General features: G+C 39.8%; 1 protein-coding gene across 2 annotated transcripts in view; it reads right to left on the bottom strand.

Moving 5' to 3' along the window:
• Positions 1–1,160: 1,160 nt before the first annotated feature.
• The window catches only part of ANKS4B (ankyrin repeat and sterile alpha motif domain containing 4B), a 27,572-nt gene continuing 8,357 nt past the window's right edge, over positions 1,161–20,375 (bottom strand). Inside the window, exons 3-5 of one of the 2 annotated variants that reach the window (XM_060123876.1) lie at positions 10,867–10,936; positions 8,723–9,189; positions 1,161–3,181 (exon numbers count right to left, since the gene is read on the bottom strand). In XM_060123876.1, coding sequence (XP_059979859.1) covers positions 2,107–3,181; positions 8,723–8,886 — 1,239 coding nt within the window. In that variant the 5' untranslated portion in view covers positions 8,887–9,189; positions 10,867–10,936 and the 3' untranslated portion in view covers positions 1,161–2,106. The remainder of the gene's footprint in view (positions 3,182–8,722; positions 9,190–10,866; positions 10,937–20,375) is intronic. The other variant, XM_060123877.1, reaches the window with a different exon arrangement.

Raw genomic sequence — 20,375 nt, 5'->3', positions numbered from 1 at the left:
AACATGGACAAATTCCAACTAGAAATAATCAAATCCCATGAAGCAGGACTAAATCCTATAATGCTGAATTCCAGTAACGTTTTTGCTGGCCTGTCTTTTCTTATTTATTTTCCCTAAGAGTACCTTTCCATTTACTATTCTATCATCTTCCAAGTAGCATTGCTGGTTGCCAGCTCAAAATGCTTTATGCTACCTCTCATTTGCTAGAATACGTTGTCAGGCTTTCTATATTATTTTTACCTCTGACAATGATGTACAAAGCACTGCTGGAAAGCATCCTTTTTGTTAACAGTAGTACTTTCCTAGGGGCTTATACTTCTCCTATGTCCTAGCAATGAGTGTCTCATTAGGCAGATTCTGGGGGTTACTTGGAGAGAGGATCCTGGCATCTACAATAAGGACATACTAATAGAGAAAGACTGAGACACTACAAACTTTTTCTGAGTGCCTTCTATGTGACTACTGCTTTCATGTACATTATTTCATGTACAACTGCAGTTTACTCCAGAACAATGAAATGCAGTATTTGTGAACATAATCATCCCCTAGTGTAGCATATTTATTAATGACTGACAACCTTTTCGATCCATTCATTGAGGAAGAATGTGCCAGTTGTTCATCAGATTTAAGCATCTGTATCCTCCATGGTGCCTCTTAAAGTAACACAGACAGCTGTGAATCAGGAAGCATGCTGAAGCTTTTTCTATATTATACACATAATCAATGGTAAATTCCATTTAATGCAAGGCTGGCTACAAAAATCCAGTGAAGCTTAGCTATTCAAGTAGGGTTTCAACTTAAATTTGGGATTTCCATTTAAATAACATCAGCAGCAGTATTAGTGTTGACAGTTTATATTGTAGAACCTACATGTATTCAGACGTGCAGAAATGGTGATAGACAACAGTAAATAAAAGATATGTATATGATAAGCATAAAAGGTAAAATTTACTTTTACAATTGAATTTTCCCTACAGAGAACCTAGATTTCTTTTTCCTTTTTTTTTTTTTTTAAGTTTCAGGAGGCACTTACCCTTAGGAAACATCATCTAACAAGCCAGAGTTCTTTTCTGTATCCTTCTTTCTCTCCTCCCTGACTCTCTTGCTTAAGCACTGTATTAGTCTGCTAGGGCTGCAGTAACAAAATACCACAGACTGTGTGGCTTAAACAACAGAAATTTATTTTCTTATAGCTCTGGAGGCTGGAAGTCCAAGATCAAGGTGATAGGTTTGATTTCTCCTGAGGCTTTCCTCCTTGGCTTTCCGATGGCTGCCTTCTTGCTGTGTCTTCACATAGCCTATTCTGTGTGTGCACATCTCCAGTGTCTCTACCTCTTCAAAGGACAACGGTCATATGGAATTAGGGCCTCACCTTTATGACCTCATTTAACCTTAATCAGCTCTTTAATAAAGGTCATATCTTCAAATACAGTCACATTAGGGATTACGGTTTCAACATAAGAATTTTGGAGGGAGCAAATTCAGTCCATACAGGTACCCTACATTCCGTTTCTTTCTTCTCTCTCTCTACCTGCCATCCTCTCTCTGTTCCCAGGCAGGAGTACTATAGACCCATTTCTATTACTTGTAAACATGTAAACATCTGTTGAAGGGTTAGACACATTTAAGTTGGGCATCACACCACGGGCCAATGGAGGAACTTTAGTCTCCACCAACAGGTAAAGTCATAGAGCTAAGGACAGAACTGGAGTTCGAATCCCTAGCTATGAGGATCAGAAATTAAGCAGCAGCTAATGTGATGAGAGATTATAATTTTAAATCCAGAGTTAGGAAAGTGAAGAAAGTTTTTTCCCTTCTCTGTCATCCATTTAATCCTTTCTGTATTCAAAAGTATCAAAAAGATAATTGAAGAGAAATGTCATTTTCTTATTCCCAGGTCTCCTTGAGTTTCTCATTAGCGGTTTATGTGGACAGGTATAGAGTATTTCTCAGAGTAGAATTTGGGCCTCTTAGATGGACACCTCCAAAACCCTAGAAACCCAGTAGTCTGGTACTGGGTAGAGAGTGGGTAATGCCTGAAATGTTTCCAGTGGGCCACAGCATCACGCCACTGCTGCAGACTCACCCAGTTGACCCAACACTCCATCAGAGGCTGGTGTCGACCAACTGCCCAGGCTGTTGTAGCACCTGCTTCCTTCTGTTTATGGCACTAAGGACTTTCTTCCTGGGACCCAGCTGCATCTGTATGCTCTGAAGGTCCTCATCAGAGCAAAGCAGCAGAGCTTCCAGATCAATCTGCTCTCTCATGAAAATAGGAAGGAATTCTTCCAGGTAGTGGGACTGCAAGAACACTTCCAGGGGAGTAGCATCAACCACATCTTCCTCCCATTCCACTTCATCCTCATCCCAAGGCAGATCATCTTCATGGTGGTTTTCCGCTCCCTCTTCGTCAGCCTCAGGTCCTCCTTGTCTCTGAAGCAATTCACTGGGCATTTTCAACCCCAACTCCCTCTTGCTGTCTGAGATGTCTTCAGGGCTCAATATTCTGTTCCTTCTAAAAACAACATTTCCTAGACCTGGACGGTTGAGAATGGATTCGTGTTGCACACAGCTGTCCGCCTTTACTGAGAACTGGAGCTTCTCTTTGAAGTCCCCTGAGAAGGGGTCTTCGTCCTCCTCTCTGAACACTTCCATCACATTCTTCGGCCCACTTGTTCTCTCCTTCCCTAACGGCTCTGCTGTATCTTTGTTCTTCTTGAACTTTAATTTAAAGGTGTCTTTAATGCCCTTAGACAGTGACCCAAATGTGTTAGAAGCAGAAACATTTGAAAGGGATGACCTGGAGAAAGTGCCCTTGGAAGAAGAAAGAGTCCCAGATTCCTCCTTGTTGTAGGTGCGGGCCATCTTATTTTGGTGCTTCTCCTGGAGCCTCTCACACTCTTTGATCTGCCTCCTGGCATTCTTCTGAGCCTGCTCCTTCAGCCTGGTGACCTTCTTGGGGTTCATGATGTTCTGGGCAGTGGCAGCATTATCCAAGAGACCAACACATTCATTCTGCTCTCTGCTGGCAGCAGCGTCCAGTGGAGACTGTAAATCGTTGTCCAGGGCAAAGATGTTGGCTCCAAAGTTGATCAGGAATGAGACACAGTGGGCATGACCATTGGAGGCTGCATAATGTAAAGGAGTATTTCCCCAGATGTCACATCTATCAGGATCCCCTCTGGAAGAGAAAATATAAAAAATACATGCTAATTTTTTTCTCTGAACATGAGGTCTAAAAAATAAAAACTAAAAGAACAAAATGCGTGTTAATCCTGCCTTGACACTGTTACAAGATAACTTCTGAAGGTCCACGTATGTCACATCCAGACATCACATGGCCAGAAACAGAAAGAGCCCATATCTACCCTGTATCTCCTCGTTAGAAGCAAGAAAAGCTTTCTAAGAAACTCCCAACATGAGCAACTTTCTTGTCTCATTGGCCAGAATTGGGCCACGTGCCTAAGGGAAAGGAAATAGAGCTACCTTGTTTATCTTAAATCAATTAGATTTTTCCCCTGTATAGCATTACCCCGTGGTGTGCTGGTAAATGTTAACAACCAGCTCACCCAGGAGAAAAATCAAGCTCTGATTTATACAGCATGCGCCAATTTCTGTGGTGTAAACACACCACCATAGCACATTTCAAGCTCCTAATGTGTCATTACTGGACACAGAATTTGGAAGAGGTGCACAGTCAATTGAGTATAAATTATTCCCACCACATAGATATTTAATAGATGTGCGTAATCTTAAGAGCAAAGATAACAGTAAAATGTGGTAAAATAATTAGAAAGTAGTAAGTTTTGAGTATTACCTTTTTAATATAGTTTATTAAATTTTAAGTTTATACAATTTTATTTTTAATAATGGATTGTTTATCTGATTCAAACTTCCTAAAATTTAGCAGTCGTCTCTCCTGAGCTAGTAAGAGCTGGTTCTGAAACTATACCTTGTACCTTAAAGGATCTTGGTCCCTAAGGTAGAAACAGATAGAAACAAAAATCGTAACATGGAGGACACCAAGCTTGTTTCGCAGAGTATCAGGGAAACCACAGATATGCAAACAACTTGCTGACAGCCCCTCCAATTGAGCATGAGCATCACACAGGCGCACTGAGGGACTAGAATGACTGAGAGCACACTCTGAATGCCGCAGGCTGAAAATCCACTGCATGTTATGTACTGGACTCCTCCACCTCTGAAATTGTACATGCAACCCATGAAGAGGCATGAAGGACTGTGTGGCCTGTGCAGGGAACCCGTGAACTCTCGAAACTTACGTTGAAACTTGCACTTACTTACTTTCCATCAATCATTTCTGAGCACCCTCTCCCTCTTGTTCCCTACTTCCAAGATAAATACTCCATTCAAATGCCAGTCAAGGAGCCAGATCTAAAGCAGTGCCTCTTGTCTCCTTGTTTTCAACCCCGCAATAAAGCCTTTTCTCTCTGCAAAAGACCATTGCCTTGGTCTTTCCATTGCACAGTGGGCAATGAGCCCACTTGCTCAGTTACAGTTCCAGTACACCACTGCTACCCTCCTCTGAGTCACAGGTAGGGAAGTGAAAACTGAACAAAACTGGTTCCGCATCAGCAAGAAAGAAGAGAAGAATGGGGCTTCCCTGGTGGCGCAGTGGTTAAGAATCCGCCTGCCAATGCAAGGGACATGGATTTGAGCCCTGGCCTGGGAAGATCCTACATGCCGCGGAGCAACTAAGCCCGTGCGCCACAACTACTGAGCCTGAGCTCTAGAGCCTGCAAGCCACAACTACTGAGCCCGCGTGCCACAACTACTGAAGCCTGCATGCCTAGAGCCCGTGCTCCACAACAAGAGAAGCCACGACAATGAGAAGCCTGCGCACCGCAACGAAGAGTAGCCCCCGCTCACCGCAACTAAAGAAAGCCCACACGCAGCGACGAAGACCCAACACAGCCAAAAATAAATAAAATAAATAAATTAAGTAATTTAAAAAACATGCATTCCAAAAACAGAAGAGACGAATGGATACTGGGCAGGAAGCAAACAGTGTCTAATACAACTAATATTTGTACAAAGAGTCTATTGATTCCTCAGTTTATTTCCACATAATTATGAGTAGTTCTGCAATGGTTTAAGGTAGAATTCGGGGCATTATTAGATAGCATTATGGCCAGGGACCCCATGCCTGACACAGAATCGGGTACATGGTAGATAAAAAAGATTTGAGGAATGAATATCTACTGGAATCCTGCCCCAGGCTCTAACCCCCACCCCTTGCCCTTCTCCTGTGAGGCCTCGAGTTACAAACAGGCACAAATGAAAAGTAAAGTAATAACTTATTAACTATGGCTCTGACCCCAAGCCACTGTTGAGAACTCTGATAATACAGGTACTAAAGGGCATCTTCCTTTGCCCTAGTCTAGACTCCAAAATCAGGATCTCAGTAAACTTTGGCCAGGCTGGCCCCATGGGATGGCAGGAGAGAGAGCCTGAGAAGGCCTCTTAACATTCCTGGTAAGTATCAGGTGGAAACAGGAGAGAAGGTCCATGCCCTTGCGACTGGCATGTTAATGCACTGTGGCCCTTCCATTTCTTGCCCCTTAAATTTGGTCCCTGGACCAGCAGCAGCAGCAGCAGTAACATCACCTGCAAGTTGTTAGAACTGCAGAATCTGGGACCGCATCCCAGACCTCCTGAATCAGAAACTGAAGTTTAACAAGATCCCCAGGTTAGGCTCACTGCAGGTTGAGAGCTGTACTAGTTATGGTGACCCAACCAGTGTCCTATAATTTGGTGAATCAGATTTGTAATTCCTCCATGGGAATCCTTGGCTTCTTCATGCTTTTTGGTTACAAAGCACTTACACATTCTCTGCCCCCCACCCCACCACCAACAAGCACCATCTTTCTCTTAGAGAAGAAAAGAATTATCAGAGGGGTAAAATAAGACTCCAAGCACGTAACTGATTTTCCCACCAGTACACGGGCAATACACTTTGGATCAGGCCTGCCTCCAAGTCTACTGGTCTCCAACACAATATGGTCTTACGTTAACTCACCTCAGCTTTTCCCTTTTACCTGCTGTGAGGCCTCAAGTTCAACTTTTCTAGGACTCAGAGTCCTCATCTATAAATTTAGGATAATATTACCTCCTCATAGAACTATTACGTGAATCAGTCAACATACATACAGCATTAGAAACGTGCTTGGTACAGAATGAGTACTCAATAAACTTTACCTGTTACCATTTCCCTTGTCTCTAAACTCAAAATCCTTAATTTCATATATTTATTTTTTTCTCACACCCATCTAGTAAATTCCTGCAGCACTGCGATGACTCTTGTGGCTTTTTAACACTTATAGTCTTAATTTGTCAAATATGCCCTGCCCCCAACTAGATAATATGTCTCGGAGGGCAAAACCTGTGTCTTTTGTCCTTTGTGTCTTTTGTCCTTTATATCATCCATATCTCATAGCAGATGTCTCAAACTCAACCTAAAGAAGCCAAGAATGTAATGTAAGTAACTTAATGGGGCCAGGTTTGTTCTTTCAACAAAGTCATAATTAAGTGCAAGTTCCATCTAAAAGAATAGACATTGATCAGCTGTGGCTGATTGCTACCTTGAATAAAAGCAGACACAATATTGCCAGAGTTTCCATTTTCCAAACAAAGCCAGAAATCCAGAATTTCATGTGAAGCTTTTTGATTTTTAAATGTTGGCTCAAATTTAAGAGAAAAATACAGTGAAGTCCAAATAAAACACATTTGTGGGCTAGATCCAGCCATAAGCTGGCAGTTGGCAACTTCCTTCTGAGCAGAGAGAACAGTGTAAGCAGACGCACATATAGGTGATGTTACATATTTGTGGCACCAGGAGTATACTTCAGTGTGACCAGAGATAAGGGAAGGGAAATAAGTTCAAAGAGGAAGGAAAGAAAATAAAATTGAATCTAAGGAAAGCAAATATATTAAATAACACAGTTCTGTTGCACAGCCTTTTTCCTGATTTAATTGTCTCGGATCAAAGGAAACCTCTTTCAACATTAAAATAGTTGTATATCTTAGGGGAGCACAGTACCTCACCCCCAAAGATGGAGTTTCACTTCTTATTTATTTTAACCAAACACCACACTCAAAAGACATAAAAGAGGGATTGTAAAACATCTAAGACATTACTGTAAACATAAACATATGGATTAAGTTTGCCTGAAATTAGATTGGGTAAGTTAAAAGAGAAATTATTGAGAGGAGTGAACTGTGGTAAGGATGTTAGAGGTATTAAAAAGTTTGGGTTAAATCTACATGCTTCAGGTCATAAAATAGTGGAATTTTCCCATGCTGAGGGACCTTAAATGATCCTTCAAGATAGGAAGAACATGAAGAAAATCTGAGGTGACCCCAAAGACTGTTCTTCTCTTAAGAAACACAAAATTCCAAATTTAAAGATGACAGTTATGAGTTTCCCTGGTGCATTTAAGCTATTTTCACTTGAAATAAATTCTGTTTACAGACAACTTTCCAAATTAATGTACAACTTAAATCAAAATGTTTACTATTGACAAGTTGGGGGTCCTTCTAAAATCAGTCTTTGTCTTTCAATCCCTGATATCCTTCACATTTCTTGATAGAACCATTACACATACCTGTCCAGATAGTCACAAACTCATTTGATGATCTGAGTCCGATACTGATGTTATTCCATATATCGTTTCCTTCAGCTAAATTCATAAAATTTTGATTTGACTTTTTTCCTATCCTTTTTTTCCCAAAAGATAAACTCAATGAAAAGATTTTAAGTAATCATATTTTGCCCTTGCTTTTTTGTAGATTAGTACATTTGGGCAATAATTTTTAGAGCTGGATTGCTATTACTGTCACAAAATAGGCAATTTGCTTATATTAAATTACTCTGAGAATCTGTTCCATTTCAGTTTCTCCTTTTGAAGTTGATTTGATTTTTTTGGAGTTGTTCTCAGAAAATAAATCATTCTTTCAAGAAATGTTTTTCTACATAGCAAGGAATATTTAGACTCACTAGTAATCAAATAAATGCAAGTGAAAACAACGCACCACCATCTATTTGCCTATCAGATAGGCAACAAATAAAAAGAATACTACTACTCAGTTTTGGCAGGAGTGGGAGGAAATGAACAATGCTGGAGGAAGCATAAAGTGGTTCAAATTTCCTGGCACAATATGTGCCAAAAGCCTGTAAAACATGGCACCCTTTTTTTTTTTTTTTTTTTTTTTGCGGTACGTGGGCCTCTCACTGTTGTGGCCTCTCCCGTTGCGGAGCACAGGCTCCGGACGCGCAGGCTCAGCGGCCATGGCTCACGGTCCCAGCCGCTCCGCGGCATGTGGGATCTTCGCGGACCGGGGCACAAACCCCGTGTTCCCCGCATCGGCGGGCGGACTCTCAACCACTGCGCCACCAGGTAAGCCCGGAAAAGATTTTTAAAGACACAGAATTAAAATATCTTCCCCCCAAGGCAAATAATAGTGCCTTAGAGTTCAGGATCTGTGTGTGTGTGGCTCATACAGGATCAGCCAACACATGGTGCCGGTTCTCAGAGTGAAAAGAGAGCAACTCTGGAGAATTTTCTCCTTTTCTCTAAACAGACAATTTTTTACACAGACTAGAAAGAAAGCAAAGTATTTTCACTTTTTCCCTGCCTCTTGCTGCTGTCTGCAAAACCCTACCATAAACAGTTTCCAATCAAAACCATCAGGTTGATATTACCCTCTGCTGCAGATTATTTCTAGGGCTTCCAGGTTCCCATGGTAGGCTGCCAGGAGTGTGGGAGTCATGCCATCTTCATCAGAAAGATTCAGATCTCTCTTGGTAGCCTCTTTCAGAAGTTCCAGGTAGCTATCACTAGCAGCTTGGTGGTAGCGAGTGGACATTTTTTCTGCTCAGCAAAGCTTTGTCAAATATCACTCTCCAGGCAGAGCAGGATGTCAGTGAAGCAGCCTTCCCACGAAGCTTGTTAATAAGTCACAAGGAAGAGTGTCAGCCCAGGGCAAAGCTCATTCCAACCTCCCTCCATGGAAGGCAGCCAGAAAGGTTCACAGCACTGAACTTAGACCTTTTCTTTCTGGAATTGCCATGACATTGAATACCGAGGACTGCTGTGTTCATCTTGAATGTTTTGAGGCACTGTTTTTTTTTTCTGTCCTTTAACAAGTCCTGAATGTAATATTGGTCATCTAGGCACAGAACGTAGAAAATAATTTCAAAACAACTCAGAACTAGTCTAGCTCCCTGGAGAGGTCTATTTTTTAAAGTGCTGTATTGAGGTATAATTCACAAACTATGAAATTCACCCATTTTAAGTGTACAATTCAATGATCATTACTAAATTTAGAGTTCTGTAAGTATCACCATGAAACCAAGCAGGACCCTGTGGGGCCTTCCCAGGGACAGACCCCCTCCTCACCTAGTCCCCCACCTCTTGTTTATAGAAAAGCTGTAGGCTCCTAGGCCTTCCCCGAGTTCTAAAGAGCAAGCTTAATCAGAGAAGGGAGAAGAGACAGAAACAAAGGAAAAACCATCAAGCAAAACAAAATAATAACAGTTTAGCCATAAAACAAAGTCAAGGGCCTTTAGTTCCTTCTCAAGGACTATAGATAATATCCTGAACCATATCCTTGAGTTGTTTGGCAGATACTAAAACCCTCACCAGGTGAAAAAAGTTAACTGCATGCTGACCACCAGCACATAGACCCCAGACCAGTTAGAACCAGAAGGTTGATGATTGAGATTCCCAAAATATCACCCTGTTACCTCACCATCAACCAATAAGAGAATTGTGGATGAGCTGATCGCTCACCCTGCAACCCTCTCCCTTACACTGTGTTTAAAAACCTTTCCCTGAAAGCCATTGGTGAGTTTGGGTCTTTTGAACAGAAGCTGCCCATTCTTCTTGCTTGGCACCCTGCAATAAATGCTGTATTTTCAGTAGATTGGCTTTGCTGCACTGAGGGTGAGCAGACCCAACTTCTGTTTGGTAACAACCATAATCCAATTTTATAACATATCCATAACCCCCCCAATATCCCTCATGCTAATTTGTAGTCAATCCTCATTCCTACTCCCAGCCCCAGGAAACTACTAATCTGCTTTCTGTCTCTACAGATTTGCTGTTTGTAGGCATTTCATATAAATAGAATCATACAATGTATAGTCTTTCGTGTCTAGCTTTTTTTCAGCTTAAAATAATTTTTTAAGGTTCATCCATTTTATAGCATGTAACAATATTTCCTTCCTTTTTATTTCTGAATAGTTTCTGCTATACTAATATACCACATTGGCTTTATTCATTCAACAGTTTATGGACATTTGAATTGTTTCCACATTTTGTTTTTACGAATAATGCTGCTATGAACATACAAGTCTTTGTGTGGACATATATTTTCATGTCTCTTGGGTATGTACCGAGGAATGGAATTGCTGAATTACATGACGATTTGTATTTAACTTTTTAAGAAATTGCCAAACTGCTCTCCAAAGTGACTGTACAATTTTCATTTCCATCAGCAATGTATGAGGCTTCAAATTTCTCCATGTCCTTGCAGCATTTGTTATCTGTCTTTTCATTTTCAGCCATCCTAGTGGGTGTGATGTGGTATGATTGTGGTTTAAATTTTCATCTCCCTAATGAATAACAATGTTGAGCATGTTTTTTTATGTGCTTATTAACCATTCTTACATCTTCTAAAAAAATTCTTTACTCATTTTTTCATTAGGTTGTCTTATTATTATTGAGTTATATAGGAGTTCTTTATATATTCTAGATACAAATTTTTATCAGATATATTTTGAACTTAATGAAAATGAAAGCAAACATTGCAAAATTTACAGGATGCAGTTAAAACAAAACTTACGTGGGAAATTTGCAGTTTTTAATGCCTGTGTTAGAAAAGAAGATCTCAAATCCTTAACTTAAACTTCCACCTTACGGAAAGAAGGAAAAGCATAGAAAAATTAGTGTAAATAAAGAGCACAATATAAGACCAAAAACATGGTCCAAATTTATCTGCAATCAAAATAAATGTAAACAGACCAAATTCACCAGTTAGAAGACTGAGGTATGTCTTATTTACAACAGACATCTAAAATATAAAATTGCAAAAAAAATTGAAAGTAAAAAATGTAAAAGTTATATCAAGCAAATACTAACAACAAATGGGTACAGCTATATTTATATCAGACAAAAAAATAGTTTAAGCCAAAAATATTACCAGGGATAAAGAGAGATAATACATAACGATAAAAGGAACAATTCATCAAGAAAATATGATACTCCTAAACTTGTATGTACCTAATAGCATAACCTCAAAATAGAGAAAACAAACAGTAGTAGAATTTAATGAGAAAGAGCAAATCTGCAATCATAGTGGGAGATTTTAACATAACTCCTTAATGTTATATATCAGTCAGACTAAAGATTAGGAAAGGTATAAAAAAATTGAACACAATTAAGAAGCTTTATCTAACAATCCTATATAGAACACTGCACTCAATAGAAAATGCATGTTCTTTTCAAGCACACGAGAATATTTATAAAAATTGCCGACTTAATAGAACCGGTGCAGGCCTCAACAAACATCAAATAATAGGCTTCATGTAGACCATGTTCTCTGAAGACACTGCAATAAAATTAGAAACCATCATCCTTATACAACTGATTAACTGTTCACATATTCTCTTGTGATATAACTTTTACATCATTTTCATCATCAAATACTTACCATTTTGCATTGTAATTTTTCTTCTCTTTAATACATCATAAATATTTCCCATATTGTTATAAAATATTTAATATGCTTGGATAATAGTCCATGTAATTGATGTGAGGAAGGTATATATTTGAAGTCTGTGACTGTTTATTCCTCTTATCTCTTTTTGTCCAAGTCTTTAGTCCAAGATAAATTATCTGCCCACTCTGAAATAGTACAAAGCTTTCATCTGCAAATTCCTCACAATAATTAGCTCTAAAGGTCAATGTGTGTTCCTTTTTTTGGTTTCTATGAGAACAACAGTGGAAGCTGTAGAAGCAAAGCCTGGAAGGCAGCATTATTTGTTTGTTAAAAAAAAAAAGGAATTTTTTTAGCCTAGAGAAAGTGAAATATCCAAACATGATTGTGGGCACTTTGAGAACAATGTAACACTGTTGCTCTATCATTTTTGCATGAGCCACTTTAATTTAGACACAATTGCATTCACTAATGTACTCTAAATAGAAAATCTTATGTAACCTGAGAAAGGGCTTCTCAAAGATGGATTAATAGAAGAGAACACTCTGTTCTATTATACAGTATTCTATTCTTTTCTACAGTAATAGAATGCTAAGTGCCAATCAAACAAGGAGTCTGCTGCCAGACAGAGATGATGATGGTGATATTAATGATAATGATACCAATGATGAGAAGAGCAGAATGATAAGAATTAGGGTAGAAGCAAAGGAAAAGGAGGACAGAACAATTATAGAGGAGGGGAATAAGAATTGGAAATGCAAGACAAAGAGGAGAAGGAAGAGTTTCTCAACTCCAATAGTACTTACGACTTGGACTTAAACTCTCCTATGAAATGCTAAAAAACTGAGCTTTTTTTTTTTTTTATGGTGAAGATATTGGCACCCTCTGGCATTTCCTTGGGACACTTTTCCTTGAGAGAAGAATGGATGGGGAGGGAGAGGGGAAGCAGAAACAAATCTTTATGAATCTGAAGATCCTCCTTACTTCATCCCTTCAAGATGAGGTTGAGAAAGAGGGCTGAACTTGGAGCTAGAAGGCCTAGAGTCCATATGGTCTGGGACAAGTTATACTATCTATTTGAGTCTCTATTTCTTTGTGGATAAAATTGGAGGAAATTGCTCATGATCCTATCATCATCACCTAAGCTTACAGGAATAAGGGTGAAATGAGATTTAAAAAATTCCTTACAGACTATAAAGCACGGTATTACAAACTGGAAGTAGTGTGATTGTGGCTTAGGGGACAGGGAGAGAGAGCTATAGCTCAATAATTGGTCTACTTCCTTATTCCCCAAAGCCCAAAGAAAGCAAAATTGGTAGAAGATGGTAAGGGCCAAGATTAATGAAAATAACTAACACAGATTTACGTATAATGTAGACACGAATTCCTTATGAGGGGTTGGATAATTGTGGGGCAATTGTGACTTTTGACTGTTTTTTTTCTTATGGAAATAAGTATTTGAGTCTGTTCCAACAGTATGCTGCTGGACGCTTGGAAGGTCAGAGAAGACCTGCCATATACACAGAGATTTTGAGGATTAGATTTAAGTGGTGATGACCCTCCCTTGTATTGTTCTATTAGCTAGCAAGTTAAGGCCCTCATCAACCATCCTATTGGGATCAACCCCGCTGCCCTCAACTCACTACACTCCTGCAATATTAGTATAACTTTAGTGAAACATCCTGCAAGTGTCTTCTGTGTTGTTCTGGTTGCTACTTAGGTTCAGAGGGGTAGACTCTATTTCCTCCTTTGTTTTTCTAAAACGCTAGAAACTCAGCCTATTACCAGGATCCCCAAGAATGTAACTCTGAGACCCCTTCTGCCTAGACACCACTTCTTTTTGCCAAAGACTCATAGGAAAACGGGGTTAACGAGCTTCCAGGGACAGCATTTGGAGAGATTCTCTCACCAGTGGCTCTCCTCCTTCCCATAGAGCAATGCCATTTTCAACTCTTCATTGTTGTGTTTATAATTCTGTGACCTCTCCTGCTTTAATAGCAGCTACCTGATAGCTGAGTGGTCTGAACAGGAGTCCCATATACCATGAATGCAATCCTGGCCAAGCAGTCCTTGGATGGAGGATTTATCCAGGGCTTTGACCTATCTATAAAACAGAATCCTGTATGTTCCCTTGCTTCGGGAGAGGAAAAGAAGGGACAAAGACTAGTGGTCGTTGATAATTCCAGTCTACCCCACGAAAAACCATTGCCAGCAAAGTGAAAAACAAACTTCTCCCTTGTTCTGAAAAACCATTCACTGCTATTTGGGAAAGAAATTCAACAGCTTGTGCAACCTATATTTTTATTAATGGGATTGCCCCCTGCACCGCAAGAGGTCTGGCTTTCAAAAGCAGACATTATTTGTTCTTCAAAGCTACTCACATCTAATTACAGAGGAAATTCACTTGTATAGTAGGGAAGCACATTTTTATGTAATAAGGAAAAAGAAAATATCCAAGCAGAACATTTGCTTTTAACAAGATTACTTCATCTAATGAGCATCTTATTATGAATTCTATTGAAAATAAAAACAATAGCAGAAAGTAAATGAAAATAAAGGGGATTACAAAAGCCCTGTTGTTACCCAGAAAACTTAGAGGAATCAGGCAAGAGCAGAACCAAGCATCGTTAACACACTACTGCATGTGCTGAATGGGTTTATGAGAAATATATCTGTTGAGGTAAAGACATTTTCATATGGATTATTAAGAAATGTCACTTACATGTGTATCTTTTCCTCTTTATCACTGTAATAAAACTGTTCAACCTATTTGATGTGGACTTTTTCTATTCAAAAGAGATTTCAACAATCCTGCTTGTCATTTAAACTCATATATAACTCTTAAAATACAGAGACTTTCTTTCCCACACTGAAGATCATTGGTGGTGTTTTCCTTAGAAGCATTGTTTAAACACAAACATGAAGCAATCAAAAGAACCATTGTCTTCCCTTTTGTTTTTTCTTCTCCAAATGAAAACATTTATGAAAATATTTAGGTGGATAAGTTGAGTATTGAAATTGTAATGTCCCTGAGGTATTGATTGGGCTTAATTTATTCACATAAGTTTCAAGACACTCAAAGTCCTATTTTTTTCTGCCAGAAAAATAGAGCTGTTATTATACCATCTGGTTTGCATGAGGAATCTCTTGGCATCTCTTAACTGCACATTTTATAAATGCTAAATCCCAGATGGCAGTACATTTTAACAGTGGAGAGTTTTATAAAGGTTTCCAAAAACAAATTCTTTAAAATGTGAATATTAGATAGTCTAAGCAGGGGCTATGAATTTAAATTCCACGCTTGAATTAACTGACTTTGTTAGCTGGACAAATTTCCTTTTATCTTATGTCTTTTCCCCTTCCTAATTAATTATGGTTTTATGAATTGAAGACCTCAATCAACATAATCATACGACCTAAATCCTCACACAAAGTTTAAGTCCTATAAAAACTTCAGGAACAAGGATCACTGGGAAACCTACATCAGTGGCCATTTTGTTTCAAGATGGCAGAATTTACCACAAGGGAGGTGTGGTATAGCACCGTTAAGCAGATTATCAAATACCATCAAAACCATTCAACTTTCTCAAAGCTGATAGTTGGACTGAGAAGACAGGAAAATGTGAATGTCAAGCATTGCACTGAAATAAAGCCAGAGTACAGTATGGTTAAGAACATAGATTCTTAAGTTAGAAACTAGACCCTGTATTTTCTTAAACATTCTTCTCTTTCCTCTGCATTTTTCTTTTTGATAATAAGAACAACAACTTGGTCCTGGGGGTTTTATCATCCTATACCTTACAACACAGTAAAAAGAGTATATATTTTATAGTCACACAGAGCTGTATTTCAATCTGGGAGTTTATATTGGTTTTCTAAGGCTGCCATAAATAGTACCTCAAAGTGGGTGGCTTAAACATCAGATTTTTTTTTGCTTAGAGTTCTGCAAGCTAGAAGTCTGAGATCCAAGTTTTGGCAGAATTGGTTTCTTCTGAGGGTGATGAGGGAAAGATTTGTTCCAGGCCTCTGTCCTTGACTTGTAAAAGGCCATCTTCTCCCTGCGTCTTCACATTGTCTTCCCTCTGTATATGCCTATGCCCAAATTTCTTCTTCTTATAAGGACACCGGTCATATTGCATTAGGGCCTACCCTAATGACCTCATTTTAAGTTAATCACCTCTGTAAAGACCCTAGCTCCAAACACAATCACATTCTGAGGTACCTTGGTTTTTGGGGGGGAGGCTTCAACATTATTTTTTTTTTCTTTTTCAACATTAATTTTGAGGGGTATTGCAACTCCCACTTTCTTGTCATTTCCACTTGCATGAAATATCTTTTTCCACCTCCTTACTTTCAATTGATGCGTGTCCTTTGCCCTAAAGTGGGTGTCTTGTAACAGCATATTATAAGCTCTTCTTTTTATCCAATATGCCACTCTGTCTTTTGATTGGAGCACTTAGTCCATTAATATTTAAGGTAATCATTGATAGATATATATTTATTGCCATTTTAAATGTTGTGTTCCTATTGATTTTATATTTCTTCTTTATCCCTTTCCTTTTCTTTTCCCTTTTTTGGTTTGATGATTTTCTTTTGTATTATGCTTATGTTCTCTTCTTTTTGGTTTTTGTGAATCTACTGTATGTTTTTGATTTGTGGTTACCCTGTTATTCAAGTATATTAACCCTCTATGCTTCCTGTACCTGGATATCTGTTTCCTTTGTTAGGTTTGGGAAGTTATCAGTCATAATTTCTTCAAATACATTTTCAATCCCTTTTCTCTTTCTTCTCCTTCTGGGATCCCTATTATGTATAGATTGGCACGCTTTATGTTATTCCATAGGTCTCCTATATTGCTTTCATTTTTTTTTTTTCATTTGGCTTTCTATCTGCTGTTCCGATTGGGTGATTTCCATTATTCTATCTTTCAGATCATTTAACCATTCTTCTGCATTTTTCATTCTGCTATTCATTGCCTTTAGCTCAGCTTTCATATCGGCAAATGAGTTCTCTAATTTTTCTTGGTTTCTTTTTATAGTTTCTAGTTCCTTTTTACAGTAATCAGCATTTCTATCAATAGTCATTTGCAATTCCTTCAGTGTTTTCATTATCTCTTTTTTCAAAGTCAGTGTCTATTAGACTGAAGAGGTCTATTACCTTGTTCTTTCAGGGAAATTCTCTTGATCTTTTCATTAGGAGTGGTTCCTCTGCTTCTTCATTTTACTTATGTCTCTTGCTCCATAAGTTTAGGAGAAACAATTATATACCGTGGTCTTGGAGGGCTATTTTTATGTGGGAGTGTCCTTGTGTAGCCTGCGTGGATTTAATATTTTTTGGTGCGAGGGCTGTTTTTAGTGTGGCTGGCTGCCACCTCTTTCCTCGGTGTATGCTGGCCATTATCCCCTTGATAGGAGGTGTGACTTGTGTTGCGGTGACCAGAGCCTGCACTGGACATTGAGCGGGGCCTTCTCTTTGCTATGTGGTTGTCATGGGCCAGGTCTCTTCCCTAGCTATTGGAATAGAGGCCCCCAGATCCATTTCTGAGCTGTGTTTCCGAGCTGTCGTGTGAGGTAGGTGGGACTGGAGCTCTCCCATTGGGAGAGGAGCCACTGAGTATTCCTCCACCATAGATGTTCACCAGTGAATGTGCTCTGTTGTGTCACCTGTCACCCGCTGTGTAGGCTCACAAAGTACACTGTCGTTGGCACTGCCTTGGCCAGGTCTCAACCTTGGGAGTGCCAGCAATTGGCCCTGGTATCTATCAGGTATTGTTTTTACAAGACAACCAGTGCAGATCCACTGAAATCAGGCCCGAGGACTGCAGTAGGCATGCCCCTGGACCCGCTATGAGTGCTACGGAGCCAGCTCACACCCTGGCCCAGCCCAGGCCCCGTGTGCAGGTGCCCACAAAGCCCGCAGCTGCTAAGCCAGAACCATCCCAGCCACAGGAGCACCCGTTGTCCACTCAGATGTCCCGCAGGCGCTGAATTTACAAAGCCGGCAGTGGAGGTGTAAATCCGTGGCTCGTGCAGCCAGCGGGGAGAGATTTCATTCAGCCTTGCTGCCTAAGCCGCCCAGGCCCTGGGACTCAGCTGTGGTTTCAGCCCTGTCTCTGCGTGTGGGCAACCTGGTGGCATCTGCTCCCAGAGCCTACCGAGGCAGCGGCTGGGGCACGGGAGGCCACCGAGGTGGGAGGCCCCGAGGTGGCAGCTGGGGCACAGAAGCCTGCTGAGCTGGAGGCTGGGATGCGCTCTCCCTGAACCCCTGTAGGCAGGGAGTGGCACATGGAGAAAAAAGCTACCAAGGCAGCACCACCCCTCCCTTTGTGGGCCACTTAACAACAGCGTTTCACTTCTGTGGTGGCCCGGGTTTCTTTCACAAACAATCCCCGTTGCGGCTGTAGCACGCTCCAGCTCCTTCAGGCTGTCTCCATGCAGCCAACAGCACTCCTCTCCCGGCGTCTGTCCTCTAAACGCCGAGTTTTGGCTCCCAGCCCCACCCATAACAGCAGACTCATGTCTCAGGCCACGATGAGCAGGGTGGTGGCACAAATGTCTGTGTAAATCTCTCTCTGTTCTGCCTGCCACCAACCAGTTGTGGTGCTCTCCTCTGAGCCTCTGAAGCTCACTTTCTGTCACAGCTGGTCTCCCTGCCAGTGAGGCAGCTTCCCACAGTGTGCAGGAACGTTTCCTCTTTTTCAGCTCCCTCCCAAGGCCGCGGGTCCCATCCCACTTCCTCTTTTTTTTTTTCCTCTCATCCTACCTGGTTACATGGAGATCTTTCTTGTCCTTTCAGGTTTTTGAGGTCTTCTGCTAGTGTTCAGCAGGTGTTCTGTGAGAACTGTTCTATTTGTAGATGTATTTGTGGGAGGAGGTGAGATCCAAATCCTTCTACTCCGCCATCTTGATGTAAATGGATTAAATGCTCCAACCAAAAAATATAGACTGGCTGAATGGATACAAAAACAAGACCTGTATGTGTGCTGTCTACAAGAGACCCACTTCAGACTTAGGGACACATACAGACTGAAAGTGAGGGGATGGAAAAAGATATTCCCAGCAAATGGAAATCAAAAGAAAGCTGGAGTAGCAATATTCATATCAGACAAAATAGACTTTAAAATAAAGACTGTTACAAGAGACAAGGAAGGACACTACATAATGATCAGGGGATAAACCCAGGAAGAAGATACAACAATTGTAAATATATATGCACCCAACATAGGAGCACCTCAATACATGAGGCAAATGCTAACAGCCATAAAAGGGGAAATCGACAGTAACATAATTATAGTGGAGGATTTTAACACCCCACTTACACCAATGGACAGATCATCCAGACAGAAAATAAATAAGGAAACACAAGCCTTAAATGACACTTTAAATCAGATAGACTTAATTGATATTTATAGGACATTCCATCCAAAAGCAGCAGAATACACTTTCTTCTCAAGTGCACACAGAACATTCTCCAGGATAGATCACATCTTGGGTTATAAATAAAACCTTGGTAAACTTAAGAAAACTGAAATCGTACCAAGCATCTTTTCTGACCACAGCACTATGAGATTAGAAATCAATTACAGGAAAAAAAAAAAACACCTGTAAAAAACACAAACACATGGAGGCTAAATAAATATGCTACTAAGTAACCAATGGACCACTGAAGAAATCAAAGTGGAAATCAAAAAATACCTAGAAACAATTGACAATGAAAACACGACAACCCAAAACCTGTGGGATGCAGCAAAAGCAGTTCTAAGAAGGAAGTATATAGCAATACAATCCCACCTCAAGAAACAAGAAAAATCTCAAATAAACAATCTAACCTTACACCTAAAGAAACTAACCTTACACCTAAAGAAACTAGAAAAAGAAGAACAAAGTTAGTAGAATTTTATAAATTTTTATAAATTTATAAAAAAACAAAACAAACCCAAAGTTAGTAGAAGGAAAGAAATCATAAAGATCAGAGCAGAAATAAATGAAATAGAAACAAAGAAAACAATAGCAAAGATCAATGAAACTAAAAGCTGGTTCTCTGAGAAGATAAACAAAATTGATAAACCTTTAGCCAGACTCATCAAGAAAAAAAGGGAGAGGGCTCAAATTAATAAAATCAAAAGTGAAAAAGGAGAAGTTACAATGGACACAGAAATACAAAGAATCATAAAAGACTACTACAAGCAACTATATGCCAATAAAATGGACAACCTGGAAGAAATGGACAAATTCTTAGAAAGGTACAATCTTCCAAGACTGAACCAGGAAGAAATAGAAAATATAAACAGACCAATCACAAGTACTAAAATTGAAATGGTGATTAAAAAACTTCCAACAAACAAAAGTCCAGGACCAGATGGCTTCACAGGCGAATTCTATCAAACATTTAGAGAAGAGTTAACACCTATTCTTTTGAAACTGTTTCAAAAAAATTGCAGCGGAAGGAACACTCCCAAACTCATTCTATGTGGCCATAATTATCCTGAAACCCAAACCAGACAAAGATACTGCAAAAAAAAGAAAACTATAGGCCAATATCACTGAGGAACATATGATCCGGAAATCCCACTCCTGGGCATACATCCAGAGAAAACCATAATTCGAAAAGATATATGCACCCCAATGTTCATTGCA

The sequence above is a fragment of the Lagenorhynchus albirostris genome, chromosome 15 (assembly GCF_949774975.1).
Source record: "Lagenorhynchus albirostris chromosome 15, mLagAlb1.1, whole genome shotgun sequence".
NCBI classification, from domain to species: domain Eukaryota; kingdom Metazoa; phylum Chordata; class Mammalia; order Artiodactyla; family Delphinidae; genus Lagenorhynchus; species Lagenorhynchus albirostris.
This window is presented reverse-complemented; position numbering and strand designations above follow the sequence as displayed.